General features: G+C 35.1%; 1 protein-coding gene across 1 annotated transcript in view; it reads left to right on the forward strand.

The window, feature by feature from the left end:
* The first annotated feature begins 17,903 nt into the window (after positions 1-17,903).
* Positions 17,904-18,674, forward strand: part of ZC3H12C (zinc finger CCCH-type containing 12C) — a 32,592-nt gene continuing 31,821 nt past the window's right edge. The window contains exon 1 of the mRNA XM_044669209.1: positions 17,904-17,927. Coding sequence (XP_044525144.1) covers positions 17,904-17,927 — 24 coding nt within the window. The remainder of the gene's footprint in view (positions 17,928-18,674) is intronic.

Raw genomic sequence — 18,674 nt, forward strand, 5'->3', positions numbered from 1 at the left:
ATGATGCTAAACAATTTGAATGCCAGTTGAATTAGAATTTCCCCTCTCCTATAACTTGAAAAATATTGACTCAATAATTTTAATGGAAAATGCAATCTTGAGTAGTCCTATTAAATTTTATTTTTCTAATTATATAAAAAAATAATTTTCCGGCACTTCTGATGTTTTGAAATTTAGGTTCTCTTCCTCCCTTCCTTCCCCATTCTCCAACGAGGCTGTCTAATATAGGTTATACCAGTGCTTTCACATAATACGTATTTCCATATTCTCCCTATAATGAATGAAGACATATAATACATATACAATTAAAAACTTATGAAAGAAGATACTTTGATCTGCATAATAGTTCCTTCTTTTAAATAACCATATCTACAAGAAATGATCCATGCTTTTATATATTGTGGTGCTCATTCGTATTATTTCTAGGTGATATAGCCATCTATTGCTGACATTCTCAGTAGGCATTATTTTTTTTAAACCCTAACTTTATGTCTTTGACTTAATACTGTGTATTGGTTCCAAGGCAAAAGAGTGGTAAGGGATAGGCAGTGGGGGTTAAGTGACACATCTAGGAAGTGTCTGAGGCCAGATTTCAACCCAGGACTTCTCAGCTCTAGTCCTGGCTCTCAATCTTCTCTGCCCCAGCATTAGTTTTAGAGTGAGGCAGTTCAGCCTTTATCAAGGACAGATTAAAAATGCAGATAGGCTGCTTTCAGCCCAATAGAGGAGTGTACTGGGCATCCAGTTCAAGATGCCTGAAAGTCATTTGTAGTAAGAGAGTTTGATACAAGATAGGTAGAGTTGAGAATCATCAGAATAGCTATTAAATATAGAATATGGAGATACTAGTCTACCACCCCTCAAGCTATGAAATGATTGTACTGTTGTGGAAAACAATTGGGAATTATACAAAAAAGTTATTAAATTGTTCATGTCTTTTGGAAATTTATACTTCTGGGACCTTATCCCAAGGATGCTGTTGATGGCAAAATTGTTCATATCATTATTTGTAATAGCAAAAAATATGGAAAAAATATGTCAATGATTTGGGAAATAGCTGAACAAATTATTATATATGAATGTAAATTGAATATTTCTGTGCAATTCAAAGTGATTGAATTTGAAGTGCTCTGATTGGATAAAGCCCTAGGTCATTACTGATGCTTCTGAATAAGAGTTTAGCTTAACTGTATACAAAGGGAAAAAAACAAGTGGGTGAAGAAAGCCTATTCTCCAGGCTGAAATTTATAAAGTTGGATGGACCATTCATAGAACTGGTCCAGTAATACAAATGTCTTGTATAGTTGAGCCCAGAATTGAACAGGAGGAACAGAAGAAGCTTATTTACCCTTGGGAATTGTGCATCACTTTTTTTTTTTTTTTTTTTTTTTTTTTTTTTTTTTTTTTAACCCTTGTACTTCGGTGTATTGTCTCATAGGTGGAAGATTGGTAAGGGTGGGCAATGGGGGTCAAGTGACTTGCCCAGGGTCACACAGCTGGGAAGCGGCTGAGGCCGGGTTTGAACCTAGGACCTCCTGTCTCTAGGCCTGACTCTCACTCCACTGAGCTACCCAGCTGCCCTGTGCATCACTTTTAATGACTCCAAAGCAAAGGCTTCTCTTTTTAATATCAGTATTTGTGCAGGGATGCTATATGACTGTATAATGTAATACTACAGACTCTAAAGAATTAAAACTGTGCCCACACAAAGGGCAGTGGTGAGGGGCACAATAGGTACGAACATGTTACAACATTACCAACATATTATGCAAGTTATCACAGAGAGGTAATGGAAGGAGGAGCTGAATAGAGCTGATGTGATGGATAATTAATGCACCATAGTATCCTTGTAATTTTAAGATACCTTGAGAAAGGCCCCGATCACATTGGGATGGATTCCCTTTTGTGACAAGAGTCAACCAGGATGGGGGCAGCTAGATGACTCAGTGGACTGAGAGCCAGGCCTAGAGGCAGGAGGTCCTGCATTTAAATTGGCCTCAGACGCTTCCTAACTGTGTGACTCTGGGCAAGTCACTTTACCTCCATTGCCTAACCCTTACCATGCTTCTGAGAATCTTTGGAACCAATACACAGTCCTAATTCTAAAATAGACAGCATGGGTTTAAAAAAAAAGTTACCCAGGATGAGAAAGTATGGATGAGTTGCAAACTGTGCCATTGGAGTGAATGCCCACATTGAAACCATAGACCCTTCAGACCCAAGAGAGGCAGGACCCAATCAATGTCCAAGAGCCTTGGGAATAACATTGATCTTTCTAGGCTACTAATCCCTGCTTCTAGTCCAGGCCCTGTATAGCCATCATCCCTGGAAAAAACTCTTTTAGAAATAGACCTACCATTCCTACAATCTCTCAAGACCAGCAACTGACTGTATTTTATCCAAAGACAGGCAGAGATGCCAAGGCTAGGCAGCATTTATTTGCCAGGGAGACCAAATGATAGCCACCATCTCTTCTCAAATCCAGGTAGAAGTATCCCAGCATCCTTCATCTAAGAGTTATGAAATAGTACCACCCTCACAACCCCTTGCCACCTGCTCCCAGGCCAGGGAAGCAACTCCTATGATGACTGTCCAAATGTTGTTTCCCCTTTTTTGGAATCTGAACTTCTTGATTAGAAAAGGAACTACCTTGTTTTTCATTTGTATCCCCAACACTTAGCATAGTGCTTTTGTACATGCTTTTCTCATTTATTCATTTATAGGTCTCCGAAAATATCCAAGTATATACAGGCTCTTACATATGCCTTGCATATAGTAGATGCTTATTGAATATTATTATTTTTGTGGAATCCTCAGGAATACATTCTATAATTGAATAATTTTAATTATTATGAAGTTATTCTTCTATGTTAAGCTAAAATCTGCTTCCCTCCATCTATTGTAGTTGTATCCACTGTTGCCTGACAAGAACTCTAATCTGTTGCAGTAATAGCAGACATTCATAAAAACTCTTTAAGTTTGAAAAGCACTTTAAATTCATCTCGGTGAGGTAGGTTTTATTACTTTTATTTTAAAATTCCTTCAGTTTCTTCTCTTATTGCTATAGCTACCATTTCTAGTACAATATTGAATAGTAGCGGTGATAATGGGCACCCATTTCTTGATCCCTATGGGATATTTTTGGTAACTCAAAATCCTTCAGCAGTAAAGTGTTGGGGGCAGCTGGGTACTCAGTGGATTGAGAGCCAGACTTAGAGATGGGAGGTCCTAGATTCACATCTGGCCTCAGATACTTCCTAGCTGTGTGACCCTGGGCAAGTCACTTAACGCTCTACCCCCACCCATTTGCCTAGCCCTTACCACCCTTCTGCCTTGGAACCAATACGTAATATTGCTTCTAAGATGGAAGGTAAGGTTTTAAAGAAAAACCAATAAAGTGTTAGATATTTTATATAGTAAGTAATAGAAAAATAAATGTTTTTCATTTTAAAAAGAAGTGTTGACATGGTTGTAGAAATTTAATTTGACACCATAGAAAGGAAGGAAGGAAAGAAAGAGAAAGAGAAACCAAAAAAAGAAAGAAGGAAACAAAGAAAGTAGAGAAAAGAGGGAAATAAACAAAGAAAAGAAGAGAAAAGGAAAGGAAAGGAAAGGAAAGAAAAGACCAAGAAGAAAGCTCCTTAGCCTTAGTCCCTGGGGACTCTTATCTTCCATTGAGTAAAATCTCTTATCCATATGAACACCTTTCTTATATTTTAAAAGTGTTCGTATCTCCCCTAAACCTCCTTTTTGGGCTTTATATCTTATTTTTGTTAAGCTGATTCTTCAAATGCTATTGTTAAAAGTCTTCTTGCCATCCTGGTTGTCTTCATCTACAGTCCAATAATGCTTGGCCCTCAGTGTCACCAGAATTAAACTGTACACAAAGATTTTGTGATCAGAGAAATATTATAATGGGGATATTATTTTCCTTAATTTGGACACTATACATTTATTATCACATTGTTTTTTGACTACCAAATTGACCGAGCTTGCTCTTACTTTCCTATTCACCCCCACACACACACACACACATTCCCCCCTACCCCCATGGCTGATGTGTATTTTCACTGGTTTTAACATGTGTCATTGATTAAGACCTATTTCCAAATTGTTGATAGTTGCATTGGAGTGGTAGTTTCGAGTCTACATCCCCAATCATGTCTACCTCAACCCATGTGTTCAAGTAGTTGCTTTTCTTCTGTGTTTCGACTCCTGTAGTTCTTCCTCTGAATGTGGGTAGCATTCTTTTCCATAAATCCCTCAGAATTGACCTGGATCATTGCATTGCTGCTAATAGAAGTTCATTACATTCTATTTTACCACAGTGTATTGGTCTCTGTGTACAATGTTCTTCTGGCTCTGCTCCTTTCTGCATCAATTCCTGGAGGTCTTTCCAGTTCACCTGGAATTCCTCCAGTTTATTATTCCTTTGAGCACAATAGTATTCCATCACCAGCATATACCACAGTTTGTTCAGCCATTCCCCAATTCAAGGGCATACCCTCATTTTACAGTTTTTTGCCACCACAAAAAGCAAAGCTATGAATATTTTCGTACAAGTCTATTATCTATTATCTCTTTGGGGTACAAACCCAACAATGGTATGGGATTAAAGGGCAGGCATTCTTTTATAGCCCTTTGAGCATAGTTCCAAATTGCTAGCCTGAAAGATTAGATCAGTTCACAACTCCATCAGCAATGCATTAATGTCCCAGTTTTGCCACATCCCCTCCAGCATTCATTACTCTCCCCTTCTTTCATTTTAGACAATCTGCTAGGTGTGAGGTGATACCTCAGAGTTGTTTTGATTTGCATTTCTCTAATTATTAGAGATTTAGAACACTTTCTCATGTGCTTATTGATGCTTTTGATTTCTTTACCTGAAAATTGCCTATTCATGTCTCTTGCCCATTTATCAATTGGGGAATGGCTTGATTTTTTTATACAATTGATTTAACTCCTTGTATATTTGAGTACTTAGACCCCTGTCAGAGTTTTTCGTTATAAAGATTTTTTCCCAATTTGTTGTTTCCCTTCTGATTTTGGCTGCATTGTTTTTGTTTGTACAAAAGCTTTTTAGTTTGATATAATCAAAGTCATTTATATTATATTTTGTATTTTTCTCTAATTCTTCCTTGGTTTTTAAATCTTTCCTTTCCCAGAGATCTGACAAGTATACACTTTTGTGTTCACTTAACTTATTTATAGTTTTCCTCTTTATATTCAAGTCACTCACCCATTCTGAATTTATCTTGGTGTAAGGTGTGAGATGTTGATCTGAACCTAATCTCTCCCATATTGTTTTCCAAATTTCCCAGCAGTTTTTGTCAAATAGTAGATTCATGTCCCAAAAGTTGGGCTCTTCAGGTTTATCATACACTGTCTTGCTGACGTCACTTACTCCAAGTCTATTCCACTGATCCTCCCTTCTAAGGTCTTTTAGCCAGTACCATACCATTTTGATGACCTCTGCTTTATAGTACAGTTTAATATCTGGTACTGTTAGGCCACCTTCCTTCATATTTTTTTCATTATTTCTCTTGATATTCTTAATCTTTTGTTATTCCAAATGAGCTTTGTTAGAGTTTTTTTCTAATTCGGTAAAAAAGGTTTTTGGTAATTTGATAGGTATGGCGCTAAATAGGTAAATTAATTTGGGTAGAAAGGTCATTTTTATAGTGTTAGCTCGTCCTACCCATGAGCAATCAATGTTTTTCCAATTGTTTAGATCTAGTTTTAATTGTTTGGAAAGTGTTTTGTAGTTGTTTTCGTATAATTCCTGTGTTTGTTTTGGTAGATAGATTCCCAAGTATTTTATATTGTCTAGGGTGATTTTAAATGGTGTTTCTCTTTCTACCTCTTGCTGCTGTGATGTGTTGGAAATATGTAGAGATGCTGATTATTTATGTGCATTTATTTTGTACCCTGCAACTTTGCTAAAGTTGTTGATTATTTCTACAAGCTTCTTAGTTGATTCTCTAGGATTTTTTAAGTAGACCATCATATCACCTGCAAAGAGTGATAGCTTAGGCTCCTCATTGCCTATTTTGATACCTTCAATTTCTTTTTCTTCTCTAATTGCTACTGCTAGTGTTTCTAGTACAATGTTAAATAATAGAGGTGACAATGGGCCAGTTCATCCCATTCACATTCAGAGTTATAATTATCAGTTGTGTATTCTCCAACATTTTGGTATCCTCTCCTAGTTCTATCCCTTCTTCTTACACTATTTCCTTTTAAACCAGTGGTTTGCTTTATGCCAGTAACCCTTGTCCCCTCCCTTGATTTACTTCCCTTTCTACCCCCTCCCTTATTATTCCCCTCGTTTTATTTTTAAGGCCTAATGATTTCCCTCCCCATTCTTCTCCCCTTCCTTTTTTGACCTCCCCACTCCCTTGCTGCCCTTGGTTTATTCCTTCTGACTTTCTCAGTAGGGTTAGATAGAGTTTTATATACCAATGGATATAGCTACTCTTCCCTCTCAGGGTTAATTACACTGAGAGTAAGGTTTAAATATTACCTCTTCATGCTCTCTTCCTCTCCTTCTTATAATAGTATTTATCTCCTCCCATTCCCAAGACCTCTTTCTTTGTGTGTAATAGAATATCCTATTTTTCTTATTCATTCAAGTTTCTCTTGGTGTCCTCTACTATTCCCTCTTTCCCACTCCCCATATCATCTTAGACTATTTAGTGCTTGAACTTCTCCCTATGAATAATTCTTCTAATTACTATAATAATGAATACTATAATAGTCAATAGAATTCACTACAGAGAATTACACATAACATTTTTCCTTATAGGAATACAGATAATTAGATATTATTGAAGCCCTTAAAGAGGCAAATTTAAAAATAAGAGTTTTCTTTCTTTCCCCTCTGTTTCTTATTTACCTTTTCATGTGTCTCTTGTTTTTTGTGGTTGGATATGGAACTTTCCATTTAGTACTGGTCTTTTCTGTGCCAATACTTGGAAATCTTCTATCTTGTATGCCCATACTTTGCCCTGCATGTATATAGTTAGTCTTGATGGGTAGGTGATCCTTGGTTGTAGACCCAGTTCTCTTACCTTTCTGAATATCATATTCCAAGCCTTGTGGTCTTTTAGTGTGGAGGCTGCCAGATCCTGTGTGATCCTGATTGGTGCTCCTTGATATCTGAATTATCTCTTTCTGGCTCCTTGCAAATTTTTTCTTTTACTTGGAAGCTCTTGAATTTGGCTATTATATTCCTGGGTGTTGTCTTTTCAGGGTTTTGTGTAAAGGGTAATCTATAGATCCTTTCAATATTTATATTGCCCTCTTGTTGTAGAACTTCAGGGCAGTTTTGCTGAGTAATTTCTTTTAGTGTGGAGTCCAAATTTTTATTAATTTCTACTTTTTCAGGAAGACCAGTGATTCTCAAATTGTCTCTTCTAGACCTGTTTTCTTGATCTGTCAATTTCTCAGTAAGATATTTCATGTTTCCTTCTATTTTATCAGTCTTTTGACTTTGCTTTATTTGTTCTTGCTATCTTGAGAGATCATTGGCTTCTACTTGCCCAATTCTGATCTTTAGAGATTGGTTTTCTGTTATAATCTAATGATTTTCCTTTTCAGATTGGTCCATCCTATTTTCCAGCTGTTTAATTTTGGTTTCCAATTGGGAATTTCTGTCTTTTAACCTGTTAATTTCCATTTGAGCTATTTCCCATTTCTCTCACCAAATCTCTTCCATATTTCTCTTGATCTCAGATTTGGACTCTTGAAGAACTTGTGACCAATTTTCATTTTTTTGAGAAGGTTTGGATATGTTTACTTGTTTGTTCTTCTCTGCTGTTTGCTCTGTTGTCTGGGTTTTTTCTGTGTAAAAGTTGTTGAGTGTTAAAGATTTCTTCTTGTTGATCTTTTTCTTTGGGGGTTCTTGTGACTGGCTTGCCATTGTGAGCCACATGCCCTTAGGTTTGTCCTCACGCCCAGGGTTTGTCTGTGCTCTTCAGGCTCCTGAGGTCTCAGGTCTAGTTGTTCTCAGGGTCAAGCCTCCTGGTCATCCCTTTGCTTGTTCCTCTGCCCGAAGCTCCTTTAATAGTCTCAGGGTCCTGCTTCCACAGTCGTGCACCCCTCTGCACTGGGTCCCCACTCAAGGTCTGTACCTGCACTCAGGATCTGAGTCCTTGCCTGAGCTCAAGGTCTGTGTTCAATGTCCTCGTGTTCTTTAGCCTCTTGGGGTCTTAAGTCTTGTTGCTCTCAGGAACAGGCCCTGGTGATCCCAGGTAGCTCCCAAGGACTTAATGGATGCCCCAAACTTGCTCTAACTCTTGTGAGCTGGCTTTGGCCCTGCAGTTGAGGGGGAGGGGGTTGTTCTGCTTGTGTTTTAGTGAGAGCCATTTCACCCCTTTATAGCATGAAAATGCCTCAATACCATGCTGCGCCCTGTTGTGGGATGTTTTTTCTGGATTTGTTTTTATGTCCCCTTGAGGAGTCCTATATGTGTTGTTTAGAAGAGGTTAAGCAACTGCTTTTTATTCTGCCACCATCTCAACCCAGGCTTTTTCATAATTTTTAAACTATTTTCATTACTACCTCAGAATCATTGATGACAGCAGTGGTTTACCATTCATCTTTTTTTTTTTTTTAACCCTTGTACTTCGGAGTATTGTCTCATAAGTGGAAGAGTGGTAAAGGTAGGCAATGGGGGTCAAGTGACTTACCCAGGGTCACATAGCTGGGAAGTGGCTGAGGTCAGGTTACCATTCATCTTTGAAGAACTATCCTTTTAAAAATATCTTGATATCAGATTTTCCCTTGTGTTTCCTTCATTGCAGACAAAAATTTTGAGAGTATGCTTTTCTGGTTATGTTTTTCCCATTGCTTTTTCCCCTCTGTATTAGGAATGTTAAGAAATGGGGATAATTGTGGTATGACTTGCTCATAGTCATGAAAAGATTACTAGACTAGAAAGCTAACACTTAACTGTATACCTTACACAGTCACTGTTAATTCCATATTGTTATTAGTTAAAAAAGCTTATTTAGTGCCTACTTTACTAGCTCATAGTGGTATGGTATATTGGAGAAGGATTAGAAACAAGGATGTTGAGGGAACTGAACCTACTAATAATATGAAATTTAATAGGCTTAAATCTTATACTTGGGTTTAAAAGATCAACTTTAAAAGACAGAGGAAACTAGAGAGCAGTTGATGTAGGAAAGATATGAGTCAGCAGTGTGATGTGGTATCCTAGAATAGCTATTACCAGTTTAAATTGCATTCATAAAATTAAAATTTAGTCCATAGCAAAAAAAGAGAGTCTGACTATACTCTGCCTTAGTCAGACTACATTTTACCTGGAAAAGAAAAAGTTTTTTTGGCAGGAGGGAATAGATGTTGGGAGAAGGGGAATATTAGAACATTATAGTTGCCTTCAGATAATTGAAGCTTTCCATGGAAGAAGGAATAGATTTGTTCTATGTGACTTTAGTTGGCAGACCTATGAGCAATGTATGGGAGTTGCGAAAGGAGAAGATTTATGCTGGATTTAAGTAAAAACCTTTAATAGTAGAAATGTACTGCCTTGGGAAATGAATTCCTCTTCAGTGAAAGTCTTTGAGCAAAAGCTGGATAACATTTGTATGATAGAAAAGATTATCGTTCTGTTTGGGACCTTTTAGATGTTCTAGATGGTCTTTTGGAAAATCTGAAATGTTGTCTGAGTTCCCTTTCAGATTTAATAATCTATGATTCTCTGAAAAATATCATAATGAACTTTGACTAGCCAGCCCATTCTTTTCACAACAACAAATAGTGGTTCACTATTACTGATTGAGTAAATTATACATTATTCAGCCTAGTTTTTAAGAGCCTAAATCTGAGCCCTTCTTTTTCTTTCCTTTTTTTTTTTTTTTTTTCAAATCCTTACCTTCCGTCTTAGAATAAATATGATGTATTGGTTCCAAGGCAGAAGAATGGCAAGGGCTAGGCAATGGGAGTTAAGTGACTTGCCCAGGATCACACAGCCAGGAAGTGTCTGAGGCCAGATCTGAACCCAGGACCTCCTGTCTCTAGGTCTGGCTCTCAATCTACTGAGCCACCCAGCTGCCACCTGAGCCCTCCTTTTTCTAATTATATTTTATACTCCCCTCCCAGTCTGTCCACATTCCAGCTATTTCTCAGTTTCACTCTCCTCTCTGCCATCTCCCATTATCTGGAAAGCACTCTCTTCATCTTGCCTTTTAAATCCTCTCTTAAAGGTCCAATCCAGGTGCCATCTCCATGACCTGTTTCTGTATTCTCTTTAAAATTGATCTCACCCAATTTTCTTGAGCATTTTGCCATAATCTTTTCATTGCCTCTCATTTTGTACTCTCGATTACACTTATATTTGTATGTTATATACTCATAATTAGATTGTAAACTCCATGCGATTAGGTTATTTTTAATATTTATAGTGTCTTACACTTAATAAAATTGTTCAAATTGAATTTTGAATGATGAAATTCCAGCTAAGAATTTAAATAAATTTATATAAATGTTTGGCTAAATTACTGTCTCCCATTTCCTGACCTCATGAGAATACTTGCTTAAATTATCAAAAATGAGTGATATCGAGGTCAGTAACCCAAATATTTAACTATTCTGTCTTGAAAGAGTTTAATATAATTATATATGCTCTACTTAATTTCTTTCCATTTAGAAATTGTGTCACATTTGAGGGGAAGGGGCAAAGAATTTAAAGAATTTCTTTCTGCATTTTTCTGGTTTCTTTTATTGGTTTTATTTTATATATTCTTTCTGTTAAATAGAACACACACTTATATTCCTTTATATGTGTATGTATATACATTGATTTTTTTACACAGGATCTTGTGTTATGACCTCTCTTATATAAAAACTCTGTGAGGATCTTTGTGTTACCATGACTAATTAGTTTTTTGTGTTTTGTTTTTTGCAGCTGTACTAACATTCTCTAAATGTCTTTAATGTTCTGTTTATTCTCTCTTCTAGATCACTAATAAAAGTCTGAATAAGCATCCTAGTAAAAGGTAGCATGACTAGATGCATTAACATAAGTATCACATATTTTAATGTAAATTTGTTTTATTACTCAAGGAAAGTTTTTGGTATGTTTGTTTTGAATAATTTTGAATTTTTTGCACAAATTTTATCATTTAAGTTATATTTACAGTTGTTGCTAGGTTGGAAATATCCCTGGATAAAGAAGAACCAGGATCACAGTGTTTTGGTCCTAGTTTGGTCATTAGCTAATGATCTCAGGCAAGTCATTGTGGTTAATTTTTCCCATGTAAAAAAGTGGGAGTGGAGTTAAGTTATCTCCAAAATTCTAATGAGCTCTGACATTCTACGATTCTACTGTTTTGTACATTGGAACTCCTAAGTACTATTTTATATTTTGCTTTTTTTTAAATCATCCCATTTCCTCAGAAGTTTTCTTAAAGTAAGCTATCATATTTGGACTTTGAATGTTATTTTACCTTCTCTAATATTACTTACTCTCAATAAATAAACAGTTTTGTAAAAATATATGGCTATCATCTGTTTTAGACTGGCTTTCATTACATTTTAAAAGATTTTTTTCCCAATTACATGTAATAACAATTTTCAACATACATTTTCTGAAATTATTCACATTGTCTCCCTCCGTCTTAGAGATGGTAAGCAATTTGAACTGGGTTGTATATGTCATTAAACATTTTTTTATAAATAAATTTAAACTTACAGATTAAAAAAAAAGTTCTTCCTGAAAGTGCTCCTCTTCTTTAAATATAATTAACATTGATCAGTAGTTGTACCCTATGGTAATGAAGTATTTTGACCTACAGAATGGAATTTAGCATTCCATTTTTTTTGCAGCCACTTTTTATTTGCCTTGGGATCCTAGAAGTATGGCTAGCTCCTATTTCTCTCTTTAAAGTCTTGGAATATCAACTCAGGAATTCCATTCCCTTTTTTCCCTCAAAAATGAAATTTCTCTTTTAGTTTCTACTTTAGTCATTTAATATAGAGTGTATTAAAGTGGTTATTTGACTAAGGAACCCTATCTATATGTTCCACATAACTATCAGTGTACATATTTAAAACAGGCTGAGGATCAACAGTACTGAAGTAGTCAATCTTGCAAAAAGCTAAGAAGGAAAAGAGAGGGAATAACTGGAGAATAAGGATCCATTTGATGATCACCTGTGACGGCTGTGAAATAGAAAAGTGAAGGCCTTTCTAGAACTAATGCCTGGTTAGGAGGAAAGAAGGTAATTTTTATAAAAATAGAAAGGGAGATTACTTGAGAGGGTAATATAGTATTTGATCCTAATTTTCTTTAGGGGGAAAATATATAACATTTAGGCCTTTTTTCATAAATATGGAAAAGTAACTCTAGACAATATTTTAATATTGTGATGATCGTTGTCCTTGACTCTTTTATATTTGCTCAGCCTTTTTATTTATCCTTTCTTGGCTATTTCAAATTCTCTTGCTTTTCTAAGCCATTGTGATTTCTTAATACTAATTCTAATCATTCTAGTATACTCTAGTTCTCTCCATTATGTTCTATTGAAAATCCTTTTTACCTCAACTTAGTTTTTGTAATGTCTTAGCTCTTTGCTCTTTGAATTTGAAAGCCAAAATGATGCAGGAAATTTAACATTCAAAAATATATGTTAGTTGCGGGCAGCTGGGTAGCTCAGTGGATTGAGAGTCAGGCCTAGAGACGGGAGGTCCTAGGTTCAAATCCAGCCTCAGCCACTTCCCAGCTGTGTGACCCTGGGCAAGTCACTTGACCCCTATTGCCCACCCTTACCACTCTTCCACCAAGGAGCCAAAACACAGAAGTTAAGGGTTTGAAAAAAATATATATCTGTGAGACGAAAAAAAAATTCTTCTTAGAGCAAGAAACAGCTTCATTTCTCTCCTATATCATTTAGAAGTCATTTCCTTTTATTATAGCTATTGTTTTGGCTACATGTCAGTGGCAGTTTTAACCTATTTTATTTTTTCTATTTGTATTTCAGTATTATGAGTGATAGAGATGGTTGGCTATGCTGGCCATCTTGTAGGATAGAAGTTTAGGAGCAAAGTGGCTCAGCCACTAGAGCATTGTTCTGTGCACTGCGTAGTTTGTTCATGCTATTACAGCCTATCACAAATGTGACAAGGGTTTCATATTGTTTCTGACCAAGGTTTTTGTCACCCTTCTTGATCTTTTATTATTCTTGATCTCAGTAGGAAATCTAGAGTATTTGTTAAAACTTTAATGTGAATACTTTTCTCTCCACATGAACATGTTTAATAAAATGGTGGCGACTCTTTAAAAAAAATAAGTTCTTAAGGAAGATGTAAGCAAAGTTATTAGTATAATGGTTATACTAATTACAGTGGTGGAGATGACATTTAAGTTTTATTTTTAATAAGTTGTTTTTTTAATGTGCATTTGGAAGATGGTATCTATTTAAGATGGGCTCTACATGTAGGTCACTATGCTGTTGAGTTTTCAGTATGCTCTCAGGGCCTGCATCCATCATAAATGGAGGATTGGAAGTGCTTTGAATGGGGGAGGGAAGAGCCAGAATAGGCAATGTGTGAGCAACTGACCTAATGGTGTAGTTGGAGGAAGGATCAGGGAGACACTTTTTCTTACTTGCTATGCTTTTCATATGATCTTTTTTAATTTAAGTGGAATCTCTAGAACCTTGTATCCTTAGTATCACTTGAAGGTAGTTTAAAAGTTAGTCTGATAAATTTTTCAAGTATTTTATTAAGGAGCAACAACCACATTTAATAGTTATTTTGATACCCATATTTGCCTTCTTATTAATATACAGACTTAGTGGTTAGAGATATCAACTTTTGCATTTTATATATGGTTCCTTGTATAATGTGTATGCAAAATAAATATTAAATGATTATTAAAAAAGTGAATTCCATTGATTTTTCTCCTCTCTTCCTCCTTTCCATCAAATACATACATTTCAAATGAATAAATTTTGGGAAATTTTCTACTTATAAAAATAATGAAAATTTTAAAGGTTTAGTTAAATCTTTTTAAAAATAAGATAAGCCTATATTATGTCTGCAGTTTCTTGGAATACGGCTACAATTGGATTTCATCATGACTGCATATTACCGTCATATTCTAAAAATACCATTTGTATTATTTAATTAAAAGAGAATGGATCCCTTAAGACTTTTATTGCAATAATAGTAACAAGGTGATGCTGCTTGCAGTTGTCATTCATGTTGCAATGAGAAAAGGTCAAGGACTGTATAACTCTGTATACCAGACTACTGCCCTGTTTCTCCTCCAGATGCTTTAATATGCTTAACATTATCCAATACTAGCAACTGAGGTAGTCTAAATACCACAGCAGGATCTGATTAGCTTTTTCAGATCACTGCCTTTCTTTGCTCTTTGCAAAGAAGCTTAATCCACTGCTGAAGATCAGACTTCCTGCTGGGCTCTTGGGTAGCTTTCTCTCATTCTTTGTATTCACAGTAGCAGGAATTAGTGAGAAGATTCCTCCTCCTTCTGAATTAAAAGTTTTAAAGTAGTAACTATAGAAGCTGCACATAAAAATAAGTAGAAAGCTGAATGAGAAAGTAAGGGAGACAACTCCTTCTGAAAAGTTTCCTTTTTGTGTTTTAAATGACACATATATCCATATACATGACAGGATATAGTTTTATAGCAAATGTACACATATAATCAATTAAAAAATTTAACCTCACTTATAATTCATGTATTGTGTTCAGAATAGATGCCATTAAACGTAATTACTATAAATGGATGTGTGGTATGTTCTTAATTTTTAACTTTAAATTCTAACTGAATATGTAAGATAATTAATTTAGCAAACTTTGATTGGTCACTTACTGTACCAACATAGTACCAAGCCCCTGAGATGATAAAAAGTTTAAACCAGACATAGTTTCATTCTTCATGGAGCTTACATTCTAGTATAATTAAATATGCCAGCCCCAAAAATGGTCCCTTCATTGTTCTTGATCTTGAGCTTGGAAATGCTAACTATGTTTTCTTGACCTTCAAAAAAGATTATTGTCTTCTATCATAATCCCTCTTTCTTTAGACATAAAATTGAAAAACTGTATTCGCACAATTGAAAATTAAGTAAAATTAAGTAAAACATAAGAAGTTGTATCTCATGTAAACTTTAAAGCATTTTAAGTTTCTATGAAAGTAGATTTACTATTAATTTCTCAAGTCTTCCATTACTTTCTCATTTATTCCCACTATTTCTCAACAGCTTTGTTGCTACAAACTCTAATGATTAGGAGAATTTTCCACCTGACTTGCAGCAGAAACTTCATCCATATTTTGATTCCTTCATGAGAATGTGAGTTCCTTGAGATTAGGGACTGTCTTACTTTTCTGTTTGTATACCTAGATCTTAGCACAGAGCTTTGTAGTTAATAAATGCTTTTTTTTTTTTTTTTCATGGAAATTATGTTGACTTTATTTTAAGGAAGCCTTCAGAACCACTTAGGGCATAAGCATTTTAGAACACATTTTTGACTGATTTTTAACTGTTTAAAATATTTTAGAACAATGTGTTATAACATACTTTTGAATGGAGGAGGGGGTTAACTCCTTAAATAATTAAACTATCATAATCCTTAAAACCAGTTCAGTTTCTCTTCTCTTTGGAAACAATGCTTGGTGTAAAGTATTGTTTAGAAAATGAGAAATGATGAAAGTTTTATTTAGGATCTGATAACTTTGAAACAGTGCAGAAATTCTTCTTGTAAAAGAAAGAAAATTCAATGCATTTGTTTTCCTGGTACAACAAAAATATGATCATGGGTCTTAAAGTAGCACAGTTTTTTTGTTTGTTTTTTACTAATACTAATGGGTCAAAAGTGAAATTATCTTCCATTTTCAGTTGGATGAATTTTTAAAATTGTTTCCAAAATTTGTAGTGCGCAGAACATAACATTTTTTTTTCTTTTTAATTTTTTTTTAAACCCTTGTACTTTGGTGTATTGTCTCATAGGTGGAAGATTGGTAAGAGTGGGCAATGGGGGTCAAGTGACTTGCCCAGCGTCACACAGCTGGGAAGTGGCTGAGGCCAGGTTTGAACCTAGGACCTCCTGTCTCTAGGCCTGACTCTCACTCCACTGAGCTACCCAGCTGCCCCCAGAACATAACATTTTAAAAATTTTAAATGTATAATGTTCTGCACCATAATCAGCCCTTGTCAAGAAATTGGAGAAGAATTTCTCCACCTTCCTTTCTTTAGTTCACATTAGAATTAATGGGAATTGCTTCTTTCTTTCTTTCTTTCTTTCTTTCTTTCTTTCTTTCTTTCTTTCTTTCTTTCTTTCTTTTTTGGTGTTGATTCAATTCATTCTAATTAGCATTTATTAAGCACCTACTATGTGCAAGGCCTTGAGCTGTACACTGAACATACAAAGACAAAAACAAATAGTTCCTGCCCTCAAGGAAAATTGATTCCACTGGAACAAAAGGAAGAGGAGTTGAGGATTTTTTTCTTTTCTTCCTAATAGAAAACATTTTTGAAGAATGTTTTAATGTTTGAATTCCTAGTGCATTTTTCTGTATTACTGCTGATGATTTTTTTTTAATGTCCCTAGGGGAGTTAATTCTTGTCAGAAACAAGTAGAGATTATAAATGCTATTCTTTTGGGAACTTTAAAACTATATTTTACACACTCAAGAGGCTTCTTTGTGTGTGTGTGTGTGTCTCTGTCTCTTATAGTATTTAAAGCAAAATAATAATCATTACCTTCTTTATCTTTAATAAAACCAACTTACATTTCATTAGAGAGATTCTGTTGAATCTGGCAGATGAGTAATGGAATGTGAAAGCTTTTGTAGATTTAACACTCATATAAAATTGTATCATAACATGCATTAAAGATATGCTTTTTAACCCCATTTTTAAAGTTTATAAATCATATTAATATAATTTTCCATGCCATTTGAAATAGGAAAGCAAAACAATTCTGATTCTAGTTAAATTTTTAAATAGTTTCATCATTTTTGAAGGGAGATTTCCCAAATTTAACACAAATTTAAATAGCTGTCATATATTAAGGGCAATACTTTAGTTGGGTTTCTGGTGGGCTAATTGGTTTTTTCTTTTTGATATGTCTTTTATTCTTTCTTGATTTTATTGAGTCACACGTTTTATGTATCACATTTATTTAATGTGGTGTTAGATGTGAGGCAACTTTTTAGATTTCTTAGAATTTTCTAAAATAAACATTTTATTGTAATAAGTACCTCCTTTTTATAGTAGCAACAACCTGTCTTATTATAACCGTGATTTATTTAATTATTTTTAGGGCAAAGGGAATGCAACTAATTAATTGCTTTTGTGATACACCTCATTTTCCTTTATTTCTTGAAATAGATGTGAAAAGTTTTTAATAACAGTAAAGCCTAACTTTTTTTTGAAACAAGCAACCTTTACTATTATAAAAATAATTCCTTTTCTTTGTTTCATGAATTAGAAACAATGAGGGAAAGCTGAAGTCTGCCCAAGCCAGGTGTTTCTTGTTGGCAGCCTGCTCCCTAATGACTCTGGCTCTCATACAGCAGCTGCCTGCTAGTCGTCTTTGTATGGCCTATTGTTGCTGCACACCCCTCGTTAATACACAGGCTGCCCTGGGCAGACCCTGAGAATGACATCAACTTGCTTATCTTAGAAACCTACAAACCTGACGCGGGGTGCTGAGGTTGCCTTGCATCTGCCTAGCCAACTAATTGTGAGCTTTCTGGCCTACGATTGGCTGCTATTCCACTCAGTAATAGGTTAAGCAAAGGCATTGCCATTCCATCTGTTCAACCATTCATTGTTCTTCTTGCCTTCCTGGAAGTCTGCAGCTAAAATTGGGTTAAGGAGTTACTGCTGAAGCTGATACAGAAACCAATGTCTTTGTATTTTCCTGCTAACGTGAGTATTTGGACTTACTGACTCTTTTAAATTAAACTTTACTAACTCTTTGGCACCTCAGTTTGAAGTTGAAAAAATGGCAAACGCTACTGATGAAAAGTTAAAATTTTTTCATACTAGTGTTTATATTCTTAGACTATATGTTGTGTGTATACATATGTGTGTGTATATACATACATGTATACATAAATACATGCATATAATCTCCCAAATACCCCAGACTGCATGCCTTTAAAATATCAAGTGTCTATATTTTGCACTATATCCTTGAGTGACTATTACACTATATGACATCATGATATTCTGTAGTGCTTTAGAAGTGGCAAGTGATCAGTAAAAATGATCCAAATTAGAAAACTTTAAAGATTCTTTGATATTTTGATTACAAGCTAAGAATTTTTAAATATGATAATCTTGCAAAGATTTTGATAACTCTTTTTAAGTATCCATATCATCTCTAGGTGCCTTACAAATTCTAATAACATTTCACAGGTATTTTTCCCCCTCGTGGTTTATAAGAGTCCAGGCTAAGAACCTGGATTGATTTAGGGAAGCCTGGCAATTTGTTGTTGTAGTGGTTAGATTAGTGGACTTTAAATAGGATCAGGTGGTAACAAGTTGTCTTCTAGTCTTGGTGATTTTGAAAACTCCTTTGTAACTGCTATTCTTGCGTGTATTCATATGTAAGTTTTATGGTTTTTTTCCTTCATTTGTTCATTGAAGAATTTCCTAAGTAATTCTCTATGA

Source organism: Gracilinanus agilis, chromosome 3 (genome assembly GCF_016433145.1).
Source record: "Gracilinanus agilis isolate LMUSP501 chromosome 3, AgileGrace, whole genome shotgun sequence".
Lineage (NCBI taxonomy): Eukaryota > Metazoa > Chordata > Mammalia > Didelphimorphia > Didelphidae > Gracilinanus > Gracilinanus agilis.